This window comes from Clupea harengus, chromosome 1 (assembly GCF_900700415.2).
Source record: "Clupea harengus chromosome 1, Ch_v2.0.2, whole genome shotgun sequence".
Lineage (NCBI taxonomy): Eukaryota > Metazoa > Chordata > Actinopteri > Clupeiformes > Clupeidae > Clupea > Clupea harengus.
Window position 1 is genome coordinate 21,725,365 of NC_045152.1, and position 18,363 is coordinate 21,743,727.

Here is an 18,363-nt window from a genome sequence, read left to right on the forward strand (position 1 = left end):
AATACTCAGCAGCTTCTCTGCATGGCCCCCTGAAGCATACTTTTAACTTTTCAGCAAATTAGTTCATATTAACACGTTCTAGCAACTGCCAACTGTGAAGATGGCTCCCTAAAATAGAGTTAAATAGCTAGGATAGCTAGGTTAATTGGCGTGAGACCTTAACTGTCACTGTGTCATGAATTATTGCTCTATTTGAGTCACGATACTAGAAATCTCATAATCTCTTATGCTGACTGTCGTCTCGTAGAGGTTCACGCTTACTATTCATTGACATGCTGTTTCATGTGGGAATGAAGACACATGGTACTTTGCTGTGATTGACGGTTCAGTGAGAATGGCAATTCGTTATCAATTACAGATTGTTTTTAATCTGACAGTATTTCAGATTTCATATGTGAAAGAAACTCAGGTTTGAATTGATTTCACCTTAACCACTTGTTGTAACAAAAGGCTCAGTTGGATTGCTCCCATAACAGTTTGTAACATCAAAGAAGAACTTTGATGTATGATGTATATTACAGCCTAAAATAGCTACCGCCTGTCAGGCTATAAATTAGTCACATGTGACATACATGTTTCTGTTGAGCAGCACGCAACAGTTTTGAGAAGTTGGGATCAGTAGCATGACTCAAATGGTGGTACAGGCTACGTTTGTGGGTCTTGTTTTTTTATTCCATTTTATTCATGAATATCCTAAAAAATCAGTGAAAGGGTGGTTGCCACATGGGGTAAACAGCGGTAATGAAATGGTTGGCACTTGTCTCAATTTGGTTGCCGAGGGCAGCCGAGAAACCGTTAATGTGGAGCCCTGCCGTGAGCAGAAACAGTCCTCTTGCTGGCTTCCTGTCTTTCACTCAGAGTCACAGGAGAACTCAGCTCTCACACTGTGGCATGGAGGGAGAGAGAGAGAGGGGGATGAGGAAATGGAAAGAAAAGAGAGAGAGAGGGGGGGATGAGGAAATGGAAAGAAAAGAGAGAGAGAGGGAGATGAGGAAATGGAAAGAAAAGAGAGAGAGAGGGGGATGAGGAAATGGAAAGAGAAGAGTATTAGTCTGCATTCAGAGTTGCAACAAGCCCAGGGAAAGGCAGACTGTGACATGCTCACGTCTGTTGGGTAATCAATTATGCCATCAGGTCATAGATTCAGTACATGTAATCATTTATCTGTCATTTTGGTTTATTTCAGTCTTATGTTCACTGTCAAGAAATACAACATTTACGAATGGCATTTTTAATGCTCACAGTCAAAGGCAAATGGCCTTCACCGTGAGTGAACCACTTGATGGATGGAAAGAAGCAACTTTTGTTCTCAGTTGGCAGAATAAAATACATTTTGTGAATGCTAAACCAATAGTACGTCAACTTAATACTTTATTGTCTGACAGATAAAACACTGTACATGGTTTGTGTGTTTTGATAAACCTTTTGGTTCTTTTGATTTGATTTGGTATGTATACTACCTTTTCTCTTTAGATTAACTGTCTTTATTCATGAGAATGAAGATACAAATGTAACACTTTACTGAAACTCAGCATCCATAAAGCATTAGAAACACATTTATTAATGTTTATGAAGTATTCATAACACGTCATAGTGTCTGACATAATTATATATACCTAGTTATACATGACTGCACTCATAAAGCGTTATGATGTTGTAGCATAAGCCCTACAAAACTATTACTAGGAAAGCTTGTTAGGGATCACAAACGGCTCCTTAAAGTGCATTTGGTGAATAAACAGCATTTGACAAAAGGCAAAGATGTTATCAGTGCCATTGTCAAGCGGTAAAAGAAGCTTTATTATCCATTATGATGCTTTGAGCTCTAAGGGCTTGTATTATAACATTGTAACGCTTAATAAGCACAATTATTCAAGTATTCAAGTATTTATTTGTCAGATGCACAGAAAAACAGAGTCAGACTGGGCACTGAAATTCTTAGGACAAGACACCGTACAACAAACTACCATAGCATAACATAAATAACATAACATAACATATAAGTACTATAGAACATAGATTACACATATAATAAACATATAATAAATCTACAAAATAAATATACAATAGAATCTGCTAAACATATAATACACATATAGTAACCTATACTAACCTAATATACCTATACTAACCAAAGACAAATCAAATGTGCCTGGTTTCAGGTAGTGCAATATTACTGGTAGTGCAATCAGTAGATGAAACTGTAACATATAAAGTGGCGAGACTGTATCATTGTCCATTTAAAAGCCTGATGGCCCTTAGAAAGAAACTGCTCTCCAATCTACGGGTGCGAGATCGAATACTTCGGTAACGCCTACCAGAAGGCAAAGGGGAAAAAAGTCTAAAGGATGGATGGTAGCAGTCTTTAAGGATCCTGCCAGCTTTTCTGATGCATCATGTGTGGAAGATGTCCTGCAGGGCTGGGAGCTCTATTACTGTGGGAGTTATTACTATGTATAAGTAATTATATAGACTTATGTCGATCATTATGAGACATTATAAATACTTAACATCACTTTATGTGTTTATAATGCTATATGGACACTGGGTTATGTGGTAAAGTGTTACCAAACTAAACTCATGAAAACGCCTCTGCATTGTCAGTGCTCTATATGTGACTTGTACCTTTCCTGTTGTTATCACTAGATTTAGACCAGTTAAATCACACAAGCTAAGTAGGGGTCACTGTCACAGCCTTGCGTGTCAGAGCGTTTCTGGCAGGGAACCTCTCATTAGTGGCTGTCAGAGCTGAATTCAGATCCTCTTGACGGCGATTAGTCTGTCAGCGGCGGTGGCTCCTGCTGACCACCACTCACAGGCCATCAGTCCCGGCCGGGGCGTGCTGTCGGATGGCAGGTGAGGCCGTCCCTATCAGAACGGGGCTTTAAAAAATAACAAGCCCCAGCCGGCACCACGCAACCCTTGATGGATGGGTGAGAGCACACCGTCATGGTTACCAGTTGCCGTGGCAGCGGCACGATCTCAGCGCTGATGTGGAAGAGACACAAACCTGAGGGGGTGGGGGACTGAGCACTCTGACAGGTATGAGAGTGGGAGAGAGAAAGAAAGAGGGAGTAAGGGGGAGAGAGAGAGAGGGGGGGTAATAGAGAGAGAGAGATAGAAGAAAAAGAGAGAGGAGGAGAGTGAGCAAGCAAGAGAGAGAGAATAACTAGTGTTTCTGTTGTCTAGTCTCATATTTCACCTGCTCTGGGACTCTATTCTTAATCCAGCCTTTAGAGTTCAGACTTCATACTCCCATCAGGACGGGGTTCAAAACAAAAAGAACTCAGCCAAAGAGCTGAAGAAAAGAGGAGATAATAGGCCGTGAAAAAAAACAACAGATAGATCTGGTGGATTGTGTGTGTGAGCAAGCTGGAGGCTGTGTGTGGACCAGTCACATGGGGAGAGAGACAAGCCCAGACAGAACAGACAGAACAAATAGCAGGGGGAGGTAATTGGCCGGATCCCCGTGTTCATCCACACTGGACTTCCGAGCTGAGACCTCCGGCTCTGCCCTCCTCGGGCGCAGACACTTATTAGCTGGCAGTTTGGCCGGGCACTCGGGGGGGCTTTAGAGCTCAGAGGATACGTCACAGGAAGATTGATTCTCAGAGTCACAGGGAGATGGAGAGTGATCTGGGTGCTCGGGGCTGGGGGAGTATGCATGGGGAGATGGGGGGGGGGGTCAATCAATGAGCTAATTTTTGATGTGGAGGTCACAGTGTTGCCTGTGAGACAGATCTATGCTGCCTCATTGCAGACAAAAGCACAAGAACACTGGTCACTCAGGGCTTTATCTGAATCACCAGGCTTCTGTCAGCCATAGCTCAGATTCATCCACTGTCTCTCTCACTCACTGCCCTCTCTCTCTTTCTATCTGCATCTTGTTATAGCCCCTACTCTTTTCTACTCTTTCTCTTGTTCCCATGACTCCCATCCCATCCCTTCACTCTCTCTCTCAGCCCACCTATGTTTCACTGTTTCCTGTTAACTTATCTTTTCCCAAAGGGACATATATCCTATGGCAGCAGAAATACACACATCACACCTCTCATTTCACAACACGCCCCGAGTTTCACTATCATTGGAAATAAATTGATGGTCTAACCCTGGCTATAGACTGATAAGCTATACTACTGCACCTATGCTATATGCCTGCTGAACAGCAATAAAACATCTCAGTCGGTTTACGAATAAAACTATAAAAGATATTTTTATTTATAGCGGTTTGTAATTGGCTTATGGTTTTACGCTTTACTTCACTTCATTGTTGTTTGGTTGATAGCGTGCTTGTATGTGTGTGTGTGTGTGTGTGTGTGTGTGTGTGTGTGTGTGTGTGTGTGTGTGTGTGTGTGTGTGTGTGTGTTGGTAGTCACGTGTTTGTGTCTGTCCATGTGACTGTGGGTCTGTGTGATTGTTTGTTTGTTTGGATCAGCCTTATGAAGCCTCTCTGTACCATCCCGTCTTCATACATTATTCATACACACACACCAGACCCAGTTACACTGTAGCACTACGAGGAAAAGGATCAAAATTGCTCACCTTGCAAGTCTGGAGCTTTTCATAAACTTTATTTCTCTCTCCCGCTTACTCTTTTATTCTCTTCTTCTCTCTCCCTGTCTGTTTCTCTATCTTTCTCTCTCTCGGTCTCTTCCTCATCCTCATGTAGTCTTTCTCTTATTCTCTATCTCACTTGTTCTCTAATTCTCTCTGTTTCTCTCTCTCTCTCCTTTGTCTTGGTGGCACATGTGTCCCTCCTCTCTTTCTTTTTGCCAGTAGAAAATATCGCCTGAGTGTCCCTAATGGAAATCGATTTGGAGGAACAATAATAGCGCGTCACAATAAAGTGCTTATGCAAATGTGATGCCAGTGCCCCCCCCCCCCCCTCACATGCATTCTCTAACCCAAACACACACACAAACACACACACACACACACACACACACACTTCTCCTGAGGGCTGATAAGGCCATAGAGTCGGCCTCCCGTGTTTAAAAATTCAATTTGCTCATCATGGCTTTCCCGGATGGGAGCCGGCACGATAAGTGTCTTATTACCTGCTTATTGCATAATGGGAATAGCAGCAAACTCACACTTTAGCATGATATTGCAATAATGAATAGAGAGTTTGTCTGGTGCGGAGGTTTATTCAGTGTGCATTTGTGGGTAAATGTGTGTGTGTGTGTGTGTGTGTGTGTGTGTGTGTGTGTGTGTGTGTGTGTGTGTGAGTGCTTTTGTGTTCTTTATGTGTATGACTGAATGTGTTTGTAGGAGAGCGTGAGTAGTGTTTAGAGTTGCAGTGCTGGTAAGCTTTGAGTGACAGTCCGGTGAGACCCGTGGGTGTGCTGGGAATAGCATTGCCCTGTAAAGCGTGCAGGTGAAGTGGGATGAAATACGTGACTGAGTCCTAGTTGGTTGAGTTTTGTGTGCTACATTGATCACAAGTCCGTTCTATTTCCTGCCCTTTTCAAGACTCCAAAGAACATTCCAGAAGCAAACCTTTGCTTTGATAGTGTGTTTCTGTGCGTGTGTGTGTGTGTGTGTGTGTGTGTGTGTGTGTGTGTATGTGTGTGTGTGTGTGTATGAAAAGGACACAGTGTGCTAGAGAAGCACCTCTCCGTGGCTGGTATGTCCAGATGAGAGGGGTCTGAGGAGGCTGATGGGCTGGGCTGGGCTGGGCTGTGTGGGTGCCTCTTGGCAGCGTGCAGCTTTTGCAGTGTCATCTGGGCTGCGACTCAGCCTACGTGCCTAGACTGAGCCAGGGGCCATTTCAGCCCAGAGACACAAACACACACACACACACACACACACACACACACACACACACACACACACACACACACACACACACACACACACACACGCTTAAGCAGTCTCATTCAGCTCCCTAAATGCAGTGTGTGTGTTTTTTCTTTTTTTTCTGTTTTCTTTTCGATCTCTTTAAGCTGCATTCCAGGACTGACAGCTTCTTCATCAATCCCCTCGCTTTAAGGTCTTCTAATCAGTTTCTCTCACCTGGTCACACTCCCTTCTCCTCCTCACTCATTCGGGTTTCTGTTGGTATGTCTTCTGATCCTCTGCTTCTCTCCCTCATTCCTCTCCTCTCTTCCTCTCCTCTCCATCCATCTTCTCAACGGTCATCTCTTTCACTTTTCTTCTGTTCTCATATTTGCCATCCCCCCTTCCTACCCCCTTTCTCCTCTCACTTTCACTGCAATGTTCATCCCTTCATCCATCTTCCTTTTTCGTCCATCCCTTTCTCTCCTCTTTGTCTTCTCTTTCTCTTTCTCTCTCCCTCTCTTTCTCCCCTTCTCTCTCTATCATGCGTTCATCTTGACCCACTGATAGAGCTCAGTGTGGAGGACAGGGGAGGAGAGACGGGTCTGGACGTGTCAGCCCAAGTGACGCCTGACGGACAGTCACACGCGTGGGATTGTGATAAACAGAAAAGCTGGAGGGTGGGATGAAGGGAAAAACAGTATGAAAGGAAAGAAGCTAGGCAGGAGAGAGGGGGGAAAGAGAGGAGTGGGGGAGCGAGCGTCAGAATAAAGAACAGATAGCGTCCGTGTGAGCGAAAGATAATCTATCTGTCTCTGCTGGCACAGGAGCACACATGCCACGAGGCCGAGAGAGATAACGACAGCTAACGCAGATGTGCACAGAATACCAACACCATGAATAAGTAAACAAAAGAAAATGCAACATTTATGAGGGGGAGAGAACGACACAGAGGGAAGAAGGGAGGAGGGGGGGAAAGAAAGGGAAAAGAAGACACGAAAGAGGGAGAGAGGGGTGGCGTGGCGTAGCATGACACTTAAAATGGTCTTCATGCTACCCTGATCTGTTTGTGGAAGGTCTCTGAGTGAATTGTCATTTGGGATAAATCCACAAGAGCGGTGGCTAAAAATAATTCACCACGCGTGTCGTCGCTCTGCCCTTGGGAGGTGACCATGTTGACAGCCATCGCCGTATGGACATGCCTCCCTGAGCCGCTCCTTGCCCATGACAATCTACAAAAAACAAAAAAGAACCAAAAAGTAAAAAAAAAAGTGTGACAGTGAAGAATCCTATTTCAGCAGTCTGAAATGTGTCAAGAGTTTGTGTAGATGACTGTAGACAAGCTTTTCCGCAGTAAACAGAGAAAGAAAGAGGGAGAGAGAGAGAGAGAGAGAGAGAGAGAGGGAGGGAAAAAAGAGATAGAATGTAGAAGGAAGTGATGAGAGGGAAACAAGGAAGCCATCTATCTGCACAGCTCCTCACACTGAATGAATCTTTCATTTCTCGGGCGTTTGATTAGAATGCCTTGTTTAAACTGGAAATAATGTATGAGAGTAAATCAGCAGGTGTCTCATAAAGCAACATCCACACCAGGAAGAGGTCAGGCATTACGGGAGACCCCACTTTCCCTTCTCCCTGTCGCATTCCCCAAAGACAAAATGGCCTCTGGCACTAACCGTGTCACAATAGCAAAAGGTCACGCTAATACCGTTGCCATCGGCCACATTCAGCGTATAAGACGCTTACTCACCCCTCACATCCAAGGCAAGGTCACGCCACTCACACAAGACGATTTCCCCGTCTGGACTGTTGTCTCTGTTCTTGAGATTTGCCTAATGAGTTTTCGAGTCTAATTGGCAGCCTTCTCTGATATGTCCCTGTTCCCTCCGCACTGCCAAGAGGCCTTAGAGCATTCAGAGATAACAAGGCCTCGGTCTGATCTGACGGCGGGAAGTAAAACCAAAGTTCGACAATTAGAAGGAAAAACTTCCCGTCTTAAACCTTGATGTCTTCTGAGAACACAGAGCATACCTGTGCGGAGTTCTGTTTCATCACATGAAGACAGGACGGTTTGATTCAGACCATCCTTGTTGGTGACCTTTCCTGCGGTGTTTCGTGATGTGTGTTCTGGGCGTTAGACCACTTATCACTGCCAGTCAGTCTGGTGAATATCATAGCTGCCATGTTTATATTGATCCCTGTACCTCCAAAGTGGGGTTGAGCAAGCAGGCAAGGCTGTTATTTATTATAAACAAAATGGAGGATATAATGGTTTGCTGACTGTACAGAGCAGAATCGCCTGTGGCCTGACGAGATAGACAGCAAGTGTTGTGCTCCCTGAGCGAATCTCTCTGATAAAAATCGACTTGCTGTCTGCGGAAACGTTGGCTTGCAAAACTTTGGCAGTTTTATGGTATTGGTCTGTATTTTCATGAAGGGGCGAGATGAATTTGGCAGGAAGAATTTATTCACTCCTAAAAGTCTCATGGTAAAAGCTCTCATGGTGTAAACGTAGACTAGAAGTTCTGTTATGGTAATGTTTGATACTGGTCTGTCAGGTTTATTAGCATTAGAGGAAAGCAACTTGAGCAACTTTCATAAGGTCAGGGATTGCTATTTTTACCTCTCGCCCTCTCTTCTCCAATAGCATGTATTACAGCCAAGGTATGATGAAGACACACAGAAACAGAGAGAGAGAGAGAGATGCAAAGATAGAGATAATGTTACTAATATAGAACTCTCTCTCTCTCTCACACACAATTTAAATTAGTTCAATGAATTAACAATAAAGATAAAGTAATAAAAAAGCTATTAAACAATCCAAGTCTTTACTCTTAGTGAGGAGAAAGATAACAGTGTCTGTGTCTATTCTCCAAATATACAGACTAACACATACATGCACACACGCACACACACACACACACACACACACACACACACACACACACACACACACACACACACACACACACACACACACACACACACACACACACACACACACACACACACACACACACACACACACAATTCATTTACTTGATGATAATGTAATGTCATTGCAGCCCTTAACTACATTCCAATGAAGAAGGATGCCCTCCATAAACATGTATGCCCTATCTCAGCTCACAGTCTCCCCAGCCCCAGCCCCCAGCCCCCCACCCCCAGCAGTTATTGATTCAGCATGTAGATCCTTATCGCTGCATGAGGACACAATGTTAGGAATAGCCCAGCATCCTAGAAGCATTTATGGTGCAACCATCACGCTAGGCACCCTCCTTCTGTTCTCCAGTCAGCCCCTTCCAGACTGGAGTGCTATCCATTACAGCTGGCACTGATCCCAGATCACCAAGTCATACCAGGGAAAGGCAGAGAGATGAGGCAAGATGAGCAATGCATTTGAAAGCAGGGTAGGGTTGTGGGAATCAGAATCAGAATCAGAATCAGAATCAGAATCAGAATGGGATTTATTGCCAAGTAGGTTTACACCTACTTGGTATTTTTTCTGGTGTGAAGGTGCATACAGTAAACATAAAACATAAAAACATAGAAACACAATAAGTACTACACATAACATAAAATCACAAATAAGTACTACACATAAGAAAAGTACTACACATGAGAACCAAAAAACACAATATATACGATACAAATATATAAACAATGAATATAAAAAAAGTAAAGTGGAAAGTAGATGTGGATGAGCAATGTGCAATGTAATGTGTGTTAATGTAACACAAACTTATGGTGTGGGGGTGGGATAAGAGTCAGGTCAGGTGGGGGTCCCGGGCCTTATTAATAAGGCCAACTGCGGCCGGGAAGAAGCTGGTTTTGTGGCGTGAGGTTTTGGTCCTGATGGACCGCATCCTCCTTCCTGGAGGAATGGAACTGATGCAGGACATGGGAAATGATGTTCTGGGGTGTGTGTGCCATATAGTGCTGTGGTGCAATGACCATGAGAGAAAGAGTCCCCAATGTCCAGACTCATTCATTCATTCATTCATTGTTGCTGAAGAAAGAGGCTTTTGGGGAACGTACCAAACGCCCGAAAAGAGGAATGCATGGGTGCTTATGGCAGTTCTGTCTGAAGAGAGGAATGCATGGGTGCTTATGGCAGTTCTGTCTGAAGAGAGGAATGCAGGGGTGCTTATGGCAGTTCTGTCTGAAGAGAGGAATGCAGGGGTGCTTATGGCAGTTCTGTCTGAAGAGAGGAATGCAGGGGTGCTTATGGCAGTTCTGTCTGAAGAGAGGAATGCAGGGGTGCTCTGCCTGTAGAGAGGAATGCATGTGTTTTTGGGTAGTGCAGGGATCCTCCTCCACCCATCAGTCCTGAGAGACAGACAGGCCCAGAGCCAAAGAGGAAGTCAGAGATGGATTGGTGTGTGTGGGCTAATTATGCAAGGTTTAGAATCCTAATTATTATTCATCCGTCGGATCGGAGCGCTCTCAACCCTTGTGTACATTTTTACATGCCTCGCCCGACGCTGTCAAAACAAGCTGAGCTTTGCTTTTTTTTCTCTTCCCCTCTTCCTTCCTCCACAACCCCCCCCCCCCCACACACACACACACACACACACACACACACACACTTCTGTCTTCATCATTTATCTAACTTGCATACCATTAGGGGGATCACTGTCATGGAAGCAGTCGTCATGGTGATTGATTGGATGCAGATTTGTGAACCCGTGTCTTCCAAATGAAAAATGAGTTGAATCTCACGCCAAATTTTTGCAAGTTTAAATGAAGATATCAGGGGACAATGTGGTGTCTATGGAATGCAGTCGTTTATGAAGTATAACCACTGCCATTCAGACTGGCTGCTTGTTTCTCTTGTGAGGAAGGGCAGTTTCTCCACATGCTGATAAACAACATAACTCTATTACCACTATTGACCAGTTTCAGGAAAATAATATAATTGCTGGCTACTGCTATTGGTGTTTGAATGACTCCTGGTGAGGAAGTATAATGGCAATTGTAGGTTATTTCATCGACTGCATTCTCGGGGTGTTGCATTATTACAGTGTTGTTACTTCAAGCGGCGCTCCCGTGCGCATTCATGCAGAACCACACCAACCTTTACAGGGGTCTCTGCTCACTTATCTGGTGCACAGCACAGTTCAAATGGCATAGTGCTCACAGTTGTTACACACACACACACACACACACACACACACACACACACACACATAGACACAAACACACTTGCACACACACACACACACACACACACACACACACACACATATAGACACAAACACTCTTGCACACACACACACACGCACAAAAAAACACACACAAACACACTCCGTCTCTCTCACTTCCTTCCTCTAACTTAAATGCGGTTTCTTTTAGCTTCATCCATATTTCAGATGCTTCCTTTGTTGGCATCTCGCTGGCATCCATCTAGCCCCGTGCACTCGCTCTGAAGTGGACCCGACCCAGAGGCACGCTAAGGGGAGAGGAGGGGGGGTATTGTCACCCCACGCTCCATTACTCTCCAGTGATGGGAATTGTCTACAGCCCGGGACCCTGGTAAAAGCCAGCGCTTGAGAATGAATCACAGACCAGCGGGTGTAATTTCTTCCATTTAGCAAAATCTGTAGACAATGCCTCCGTCCGAGGTCATCTCATTGCCACTATCCCCACTGGTGCTTAAATTGCACGGGCAGGACCTGGTGGTGTGGGCGTGGGGTGTCTGTGTGGCATCGAGCCACTGATGTGGTTCGGTCTCCCGTGTCATTGGCTATTGGGGGGTGTGATGAGGCCACGGGCTGCTTCACTTTTACACACTGGTGTGTGTGTGTGTGTGTGTGTGTGTGTTGTGTCTGTGTGTGTGTGTGTGTGTGTGTGTGTGTGTGTGTCTGTGTGTGTGTGTGTGTGTGTGTGTGTGTGTGTGTGTGTGTGTGTGTGCGTGCGCGCGCGTCTGTCTTTCTGTAGCCAGGTCAGAGAAAAAACAACAATGCAGCAGAATTTTCTGAAGGGAAATCTGTCCTTGTTCGACCAGAACTGTCACTGTGGTCATTCTTTATTTCTGCCTCTTTCAGCGAGGCCACTGTCTACTCTGAGAGCGGGAAATAAAACCCAAGTTAGACACTTAGAAGGAAAAACTTGCCATCCCAAAGCCGACAACAGTCATCTGAGAACACAGAGCATACCTGTGTGGAGTTCTGTTTCATCACGTGCAGGCAGGACGCTTTGATTCAGACCTTCCTTTGATTCAGACCTTTTCTGCTGTGTTTCGTGATGTGTGTTCTGCGCTTTTACCACTGCCAGTCAGTCTGGTGAATATCATAGCTGGCATGTTTATATTGATCCCTGTACCTACAAAGTGGGGTAGAGCAAGCAGGCAAGGCTGTGTTATTTATTATAAACAAAATGGAGGATATAATGGTACAGAGCAGAATTGCCTGTGGCCTGATGAGATAGACAGCGAGTGTTGTGAGACATGAGACAGTGAGTGTTGTGCTCCCTGAGCGAATCTCTCTGATGAAACTCGATTAGCTGTCTGCGGGAACATTGTCTTGCAAAACTTTATGTGGTTTGGTGGTATTGGTTTGTATTTCCACGAATATCAGTTTTCTGAACTGTCACTCCCTCTCTCTCTCGCTCTGTGTTTCTCTCTCTATCTCTCCCACATCCCTCTTAATCTTTGCATACCACACCTTCCTTATTTTAAAAGTGAACATGTCAGTAAACCTGTCCAGAGTAGGTCTGCTTGCCCAGTGTTAACCTCATCTCTCCCAGTAGACCTGTCCCCATAGGGCTGCTTGCCCAGTGTTAACCCCATCTCTCTCTCTCCTTCTTCCTCCACAGGTGTTCACCCGCTATGGGAAGTGCTACATGTTCAACGGTCCGGAGGAGGGGAAGAGTCTGCGCACCACAATGAAGGGAGGGACAGGCAACGGCCTGGAGATCATGCTGGACATCCAGCAGGACGAGTACCTGCCCGTGTGGGGGGAGACAGGTACACTACACACGCATGACGCATACACTCGCTCACACTGCATTTGGACACTCTGCCTAGAGAGAGACTTTACAGATGGTTTGTTGAAATTCAAGCTCAGTCTTTCTAACTGTTCACTGAACATCGCCTTAACCCAACCCAACCCAAACCCAAGCCCTAACACTAACCAAACACTAACCCAAGCCCTAACACTAACCCAAGCCCTAACCATAACAGGGAGTTTGTTTATAATCTTAGCATCTGTAGATTGTCTATAGGGGACCATCCAAATAAAGTGTGACCGAATACACAATATTATAAAATATGAGATGTATATTTAAAAGATATTACTACACTGGGAATGTTGAATGTAATTATTTTTGTTTTGGTGAAATGTAAAATGGAAGCACAGACGAGTCATGTATCAGATAAGAAAAGAGGCATGGAGGGACGACTAAAACACACTTTTATCGCCCAGGCAGATCCTCCTATATATTTCTGCTGGAAAACACGCACATACTCAGTAAAAACCAATGCTCCGTGTGACACGTTGCCATTGCACAAACCAGTGCAGTTCACCATCACGTAAAACGGTTGTCATCATTTATAAAACCGGTCATAAATTTCACTACCAGCTTTATCTCTGGCCGGCAGAGAACGAGCAGCCCAGCCCATGACAGCCCTCTCACTCTACCTGACAGTAGCCTCTGCACAGCAGAGCTCCCCAAACCCTCCTCTTCCAAACTGCAAAAAAGTCCGATTTTATTATCGTTTATGGCCGCTTTTATCAGTGTTTTCCTTGTTAAGACAGCCTGAGGGAGTATCCAACCGTGGGCAGCCATTTTCGTTTCCCCTCCCCTTCACGGGTGCGGGGCACAGCAGTCTCCTCGCCAATGCGTCTGTCGCTGCTAGTCTGGCACCACACGGTTGACGTTGCCGTGAAAAATGGCATTCCCATCGTTCTTAATTAAAACTCCTTAACCAGATGTGTCGGGGCCCCCTCCCACCCTCCTCTCTCTCTCTCTCTCTCTCTTTCTGTCTTTCTCTCTCTCTCTCTCTCTCTGAATTAGAATACAAGTCTCTCTGGTGGCTTGCAGAGCTGCCTGCATGTTGTTTCCGAGACGACTTCAGTGCTCAGGAATAACCTTTCCCCATTTCTTCTCCTCTTACTTTCCCGGGCCTCGGGTTCCTGTTAGTATTAGTTATTTTTGAAGCTGGCCATCTAGAGTGGAGTGTGTCGATAATGAAGAGGTCAGCCTGTAAACCATGTCTCTCTCTCTGTGTGTGTCGCTCTTTAATTCCCTGGTTGGTGGAATATATGTGTCTGACCTCAGATACACCTGCTGTCTGCCTGGTGTTTGAATGTATGTGTGTGTGTGTGTGTGTGTGTGTGTGTGTGTGTGTGTGTGTGTGTGTGTGTGTACCCGCGTCTGTATGTGGAGTGCAGGTGTTCGGGGATGTATCTGTGTGTGTGCATGAATTGATGCTGTTCTGAAAAATCCATGAGTTGAGAGTGCATGAAAAAGGAGAGAGAGAGAGAGAGAGAGAGAGAGAGAGAGAGAACAACAGCGAGAAAGGAAACGGGGTGAATCAGAGAGAGAGAGAGATTTTTGCACATGGCGAAGCATTGACAATTCAGAAGGCGTTGGTTCCCCACATGCATATGCAATTTACTGTGAGTGTCACGGTGATGAAAAAGACCTGGCACAAGTGCACGGGTGCAATTTGACACATTTTGACAAAGCGGCACAGAAGCTGAGAGTATGTGCTCACGGTTACAGTTCCCTGGAAACCTTCGCCAACGGCATTGGAACCGACGAGCTCTAAATCAAGCGTTTCAGGCTAGATTTAAACTCTCCGGCAACTGGGTGTTTCATTACTGCTACCCTGTGTGAAAGTGCTTACGCTTCACTCTGTCGCCACTCTCCTGCTCCGTCCTCTTCGGGCACACAGAGAGAATGTCTCGAGTAGCATATGAGGTTGTCTCCCATTAGCAGCAACACTATTACAGGTGCACCCTTTAAAGAGCAACACACATTACCTTTGAGTAATAGCCAGACGTTAGCCTGCTAACGCTACGTCATTTGCCTTTGCTACTCAGTTCATTTCTTATTTCCCTGCAGTTACACACTGAGAATTGTTTGTGCCCAGCTAATAGAGCTCGCTGTTGAAGGATTGACAACATAAAGTTTCCACAGTCTTGGGCACAGAACTTTGTGTCGTATTACCACAGCATACAGAGGAGGTAAAAACCACATAGTATATACTGTAAGCAGGGCCGGCTCTAGCCCTTTGGTTGCCCTAGGCGAGATTGAGTGCTTTTATGGATACTGTACGTACCACTACAAAATATCTCAAATACCTCACTACAATTCTTCCAGTCATTTAGGCCACTCCTAATGAGGTGGTCATTTTTCTGTGAAAAGAGCTTGCAACAGAAGCAATACAGAGTATTGTTTTTCCTTGAATATACAAGCCAGCTTCTCTTGATTTTCTCCCCATTTACTAATTTCCTGTAGAAGTTGTTGTGGTGGCAGCTTCTCCCATCATCTCTTTTTGGAAATGTAAAGTCTGGACTGGTCTGGTATGGTCCTCTGCAAACTAACTCTGTCCTTACCGGATCACAGAGGGCTGGCCAGTCAGCAGGATCTATAGGTTCTCCCTGGATAGCAGGAATTGTGGAGGGTGAGGTGTCTGCAGGCGGCAGTGTAGTTTCACTGGTGCCCAGAGTGCTTGATGTGGTCCTGGATGTCCCTTCACCTTCACCTGTATTCAAGCATATTGTATAGCCAGACAAGCAGTGTTTAATATAATAAGTGAAATGATCATGAATGTGGTTGAACTTCTTTAAGAAAACAAGCTATTGTATTTAATACATGCTAACATGTTTCTATTGTACTTTAAAGTATGGATGTGGCTTGAATAAATACTATTAAATAGACTCACCTGATGCAGGCTGTGTGTTCTTGGTGAGTTCATCCATGCTGTTCGTTACACAGTTGCATTTGGTCATTTCTATCATCCTACCACATAGTTGCATTGTACAAATAAATTTTATCTGACCATGTAACTTGTAGTAGATATATTACAATTACTGCCATAAGGCTAAATAATACTAGGCTACTGATTACAATTAGTAGTATTAATGTGATGTGATTATTAAAGTAATAATTGCTAATAATAATAACAATAACAAAAACAGCAACAGTAGTACTAGTTGTGTAGGCTACTTACAAAGTTCAGAGGGAGGCGAATCAGGCGTCCTTTCTACAGCGGCCTCTGCAAAAATTGCCTGAGTGCATCTGGCCAATTTAAAACAAAAATAAACAAAATGTTTTGTATATTCCTGGGGAGGAACTGTACAGAACGGTGAACACCACCACTATCCCCAAAATGGTTACTGTGTGTGCACCTGCTAGTTGTGAATTCACTAAACAGAACTTATGCCATTTATAATTAATGTAGACAGCAACTGTACTTTTCATAACTAGCATACATTATCCAGATATTGGTCTTTTGACATTTACATCCATGTAGGTTATCAGTGAAGTTACGTTTGCTAGTAATAGCCTACGTAGCAAATTAGCAAAGTAACAGTGGCTAGCTAGCTATAGCTAGCCTAAGTGACAGCAATAAAACGTCCAATATTAGGTGATGCACAATACTACATGTATTTCGTTTGACACCTTAATGGCTGAGATGAGAATACTTACCTCTATACTTGGCTTTCTTTTCCTCTTCTTCCTTTCTTCATTTTCGTCCCTGTGCTCCAGATGGTATTGACCGCTTCATTTTTGCGAATGTCACGTAGCTGACACGCTCACGGCTCACCCTGGCAGTGTGGTAGGAGCCCTCACGTAACTAACGTAACTTAACGCAACCGCGACAAATGATCGACAATAACCATCAATTCAATCTAAAAATCAGGTTGACAAGTAAACGTGTGGCTGAAGGGGCGCCCCCAACCCATTTGTCGCCCTAGGCAGTCGCCTAGTTCGCCTATAGCAATCGCCGGCCCTGACTAAGTTGTGTGTTATTAGCAACATGTCACTACATCTATAAAGTTGTCTGTTGTTAGCACCATGGGATAGCATCCTGTTGTTAGTAACATGTCATAGCATCTCTGGATGTCTGGTTCTGGTTAAGAGTTGTCTGTGTTCGGGCAGGCTGAGTTGTCTGTGGCTGATATTGTGCACTGGGGCCTGGTCACATGTCAGTGGGGAGCTTCAGAGAGAGAGAGAGAGAGGGAGAACCTGCCCCCATGTTGCTTAGCAGAGCTTCATTAGCACGGACAGACTGACAGCTCAGCGTTTTTAGCATGCTGTCCCACGCGTATGTCGGACTGTGCAGTCAAACACACCTGTCTGTGAATGTGCTCCCTGGCCCTGTCACCGGGATAAAACGACACAAGTGCCAGCATCTCCTCCGCCACAGCCACCTCCGCCTTGGCCTCCTTCTCTTCCTGTCTGACATCCTCCAGCTTGGGGGGTTGTGGGGCCTGTGGTTTTCCACTCCCCAGACAGATTAGTGCAGACCTCCACCGGAGTGTCTCTCGTCAGTTGGAATCCTGTGTGTGAGGGTGTCAGTGTGCGAGCGGGGCTGTTCATTACTCGAGCAATGGACTGAAAAAGAAACAGGTGTCAAGACTTTTGGCAGAGGCGCTGGGAAAGAGAGAGAGAAAAGGAAAGAGAGAGAGAGGGAGGGAGAGGGAAAGAGAGAGAGAGAGAGAGAGAGAGATAGAGAGAAAGTAGCCAGCGAGACAGAGGAAGCAAGAAGGACAGAGGAACGGCAGAGGGAGACAAGCGTGTAAGCTTTTGCACGATTGATTTTGGCAGGATTTGTTTGCAGTTTTGTCCCCCAACGGATGACTTATTGATGTGTCCTCATGGTCCATTCTCTCTCTGTGGTTCACAGACAGGCAGTTTAAAGTTTCAGCCTGCCACTAAACGTCATTATTCATTTAAGACAACAAGGCCCCGGTCACCTGAGTGAAGCAGCAGTTTTTCAGAGGTCAAATCGACTTCCTCCGGACCGCAAGTTGTTTCTCCTCGTCTCCCGCTCCCCCGTGCCTGCCCCCGCCACCGGACTCGGCCAATTGATTGGCCTCCCGCGTCTGAGGGCTTTATCTGACACCTCCCCATTTGCTTGAGATCTCGAAGCTGCATTGATTTTCACAATCGGCACATCTCGGGGGCTGCCAACTGTTTGACTCGGACGCACACAGAGCCAGCTGTACTTCCTGCATTATGGATTCCTCTAGATCACCAAGCCTCAGGCCTCGTCACAGATGTGAGTCCCTGTGAGTCGTCCACTTGTTTCACTGTCTGCACTCACCTTCTCAACCCCCAAATCTGTCTGTCCAGCCCGATTTCAACCCCCTTGCTCCTATCTGTATCAGGCTGCGCCCGCATTGCCTCGCTCCTCCTGGATTGTATGTTTTTGGGGAGAAGGAGGATGGGGGGGAACGGGTGTGTGAATTAGACTTGAATGAACACACATCTTCTCCCAGCTGCTTTCCCCCAGGCGGGAGTGTGAAATCTGAATGGAAAATTATGGATTGAGCAGACCCACAGGAATGGCTCTAACTCTCTCTCTCTCTCTCTCTTTTTTCTCTCTCTCTCTCTCTCTTTCTCCCTTCC

At 45.3% G+C, this 18,363-nt stretch overlaps 1 protein-coding gene across 4 annotated transcripts in view; it reads left to right on the plus strand.

Annotated features, from left to right (window-relative positions):
- Positions 1 to 18,363, plus strand: part of asic2 (acid-sensing (proton-gated) ion channel 2) — a 337,257-nt gene that overhangs the window by 284,020 nt on the left and 34,874 nt on the right. For all 4 annotated transcript variants that reach the window (XM_031571281.2, XM_042708081.1, XM_031571271.2 and 1 more), the window contains exon 3: positions 12,595 to 12,745. In XM_031571281.2, the coding sequence (XP_031427141.1) occupies positions 12,595 to 12,745 (151 nt within the window). The remainder of the gene's footprint in view (positions 1 to 12,594; positions 12,746 to 18,363) is intronic.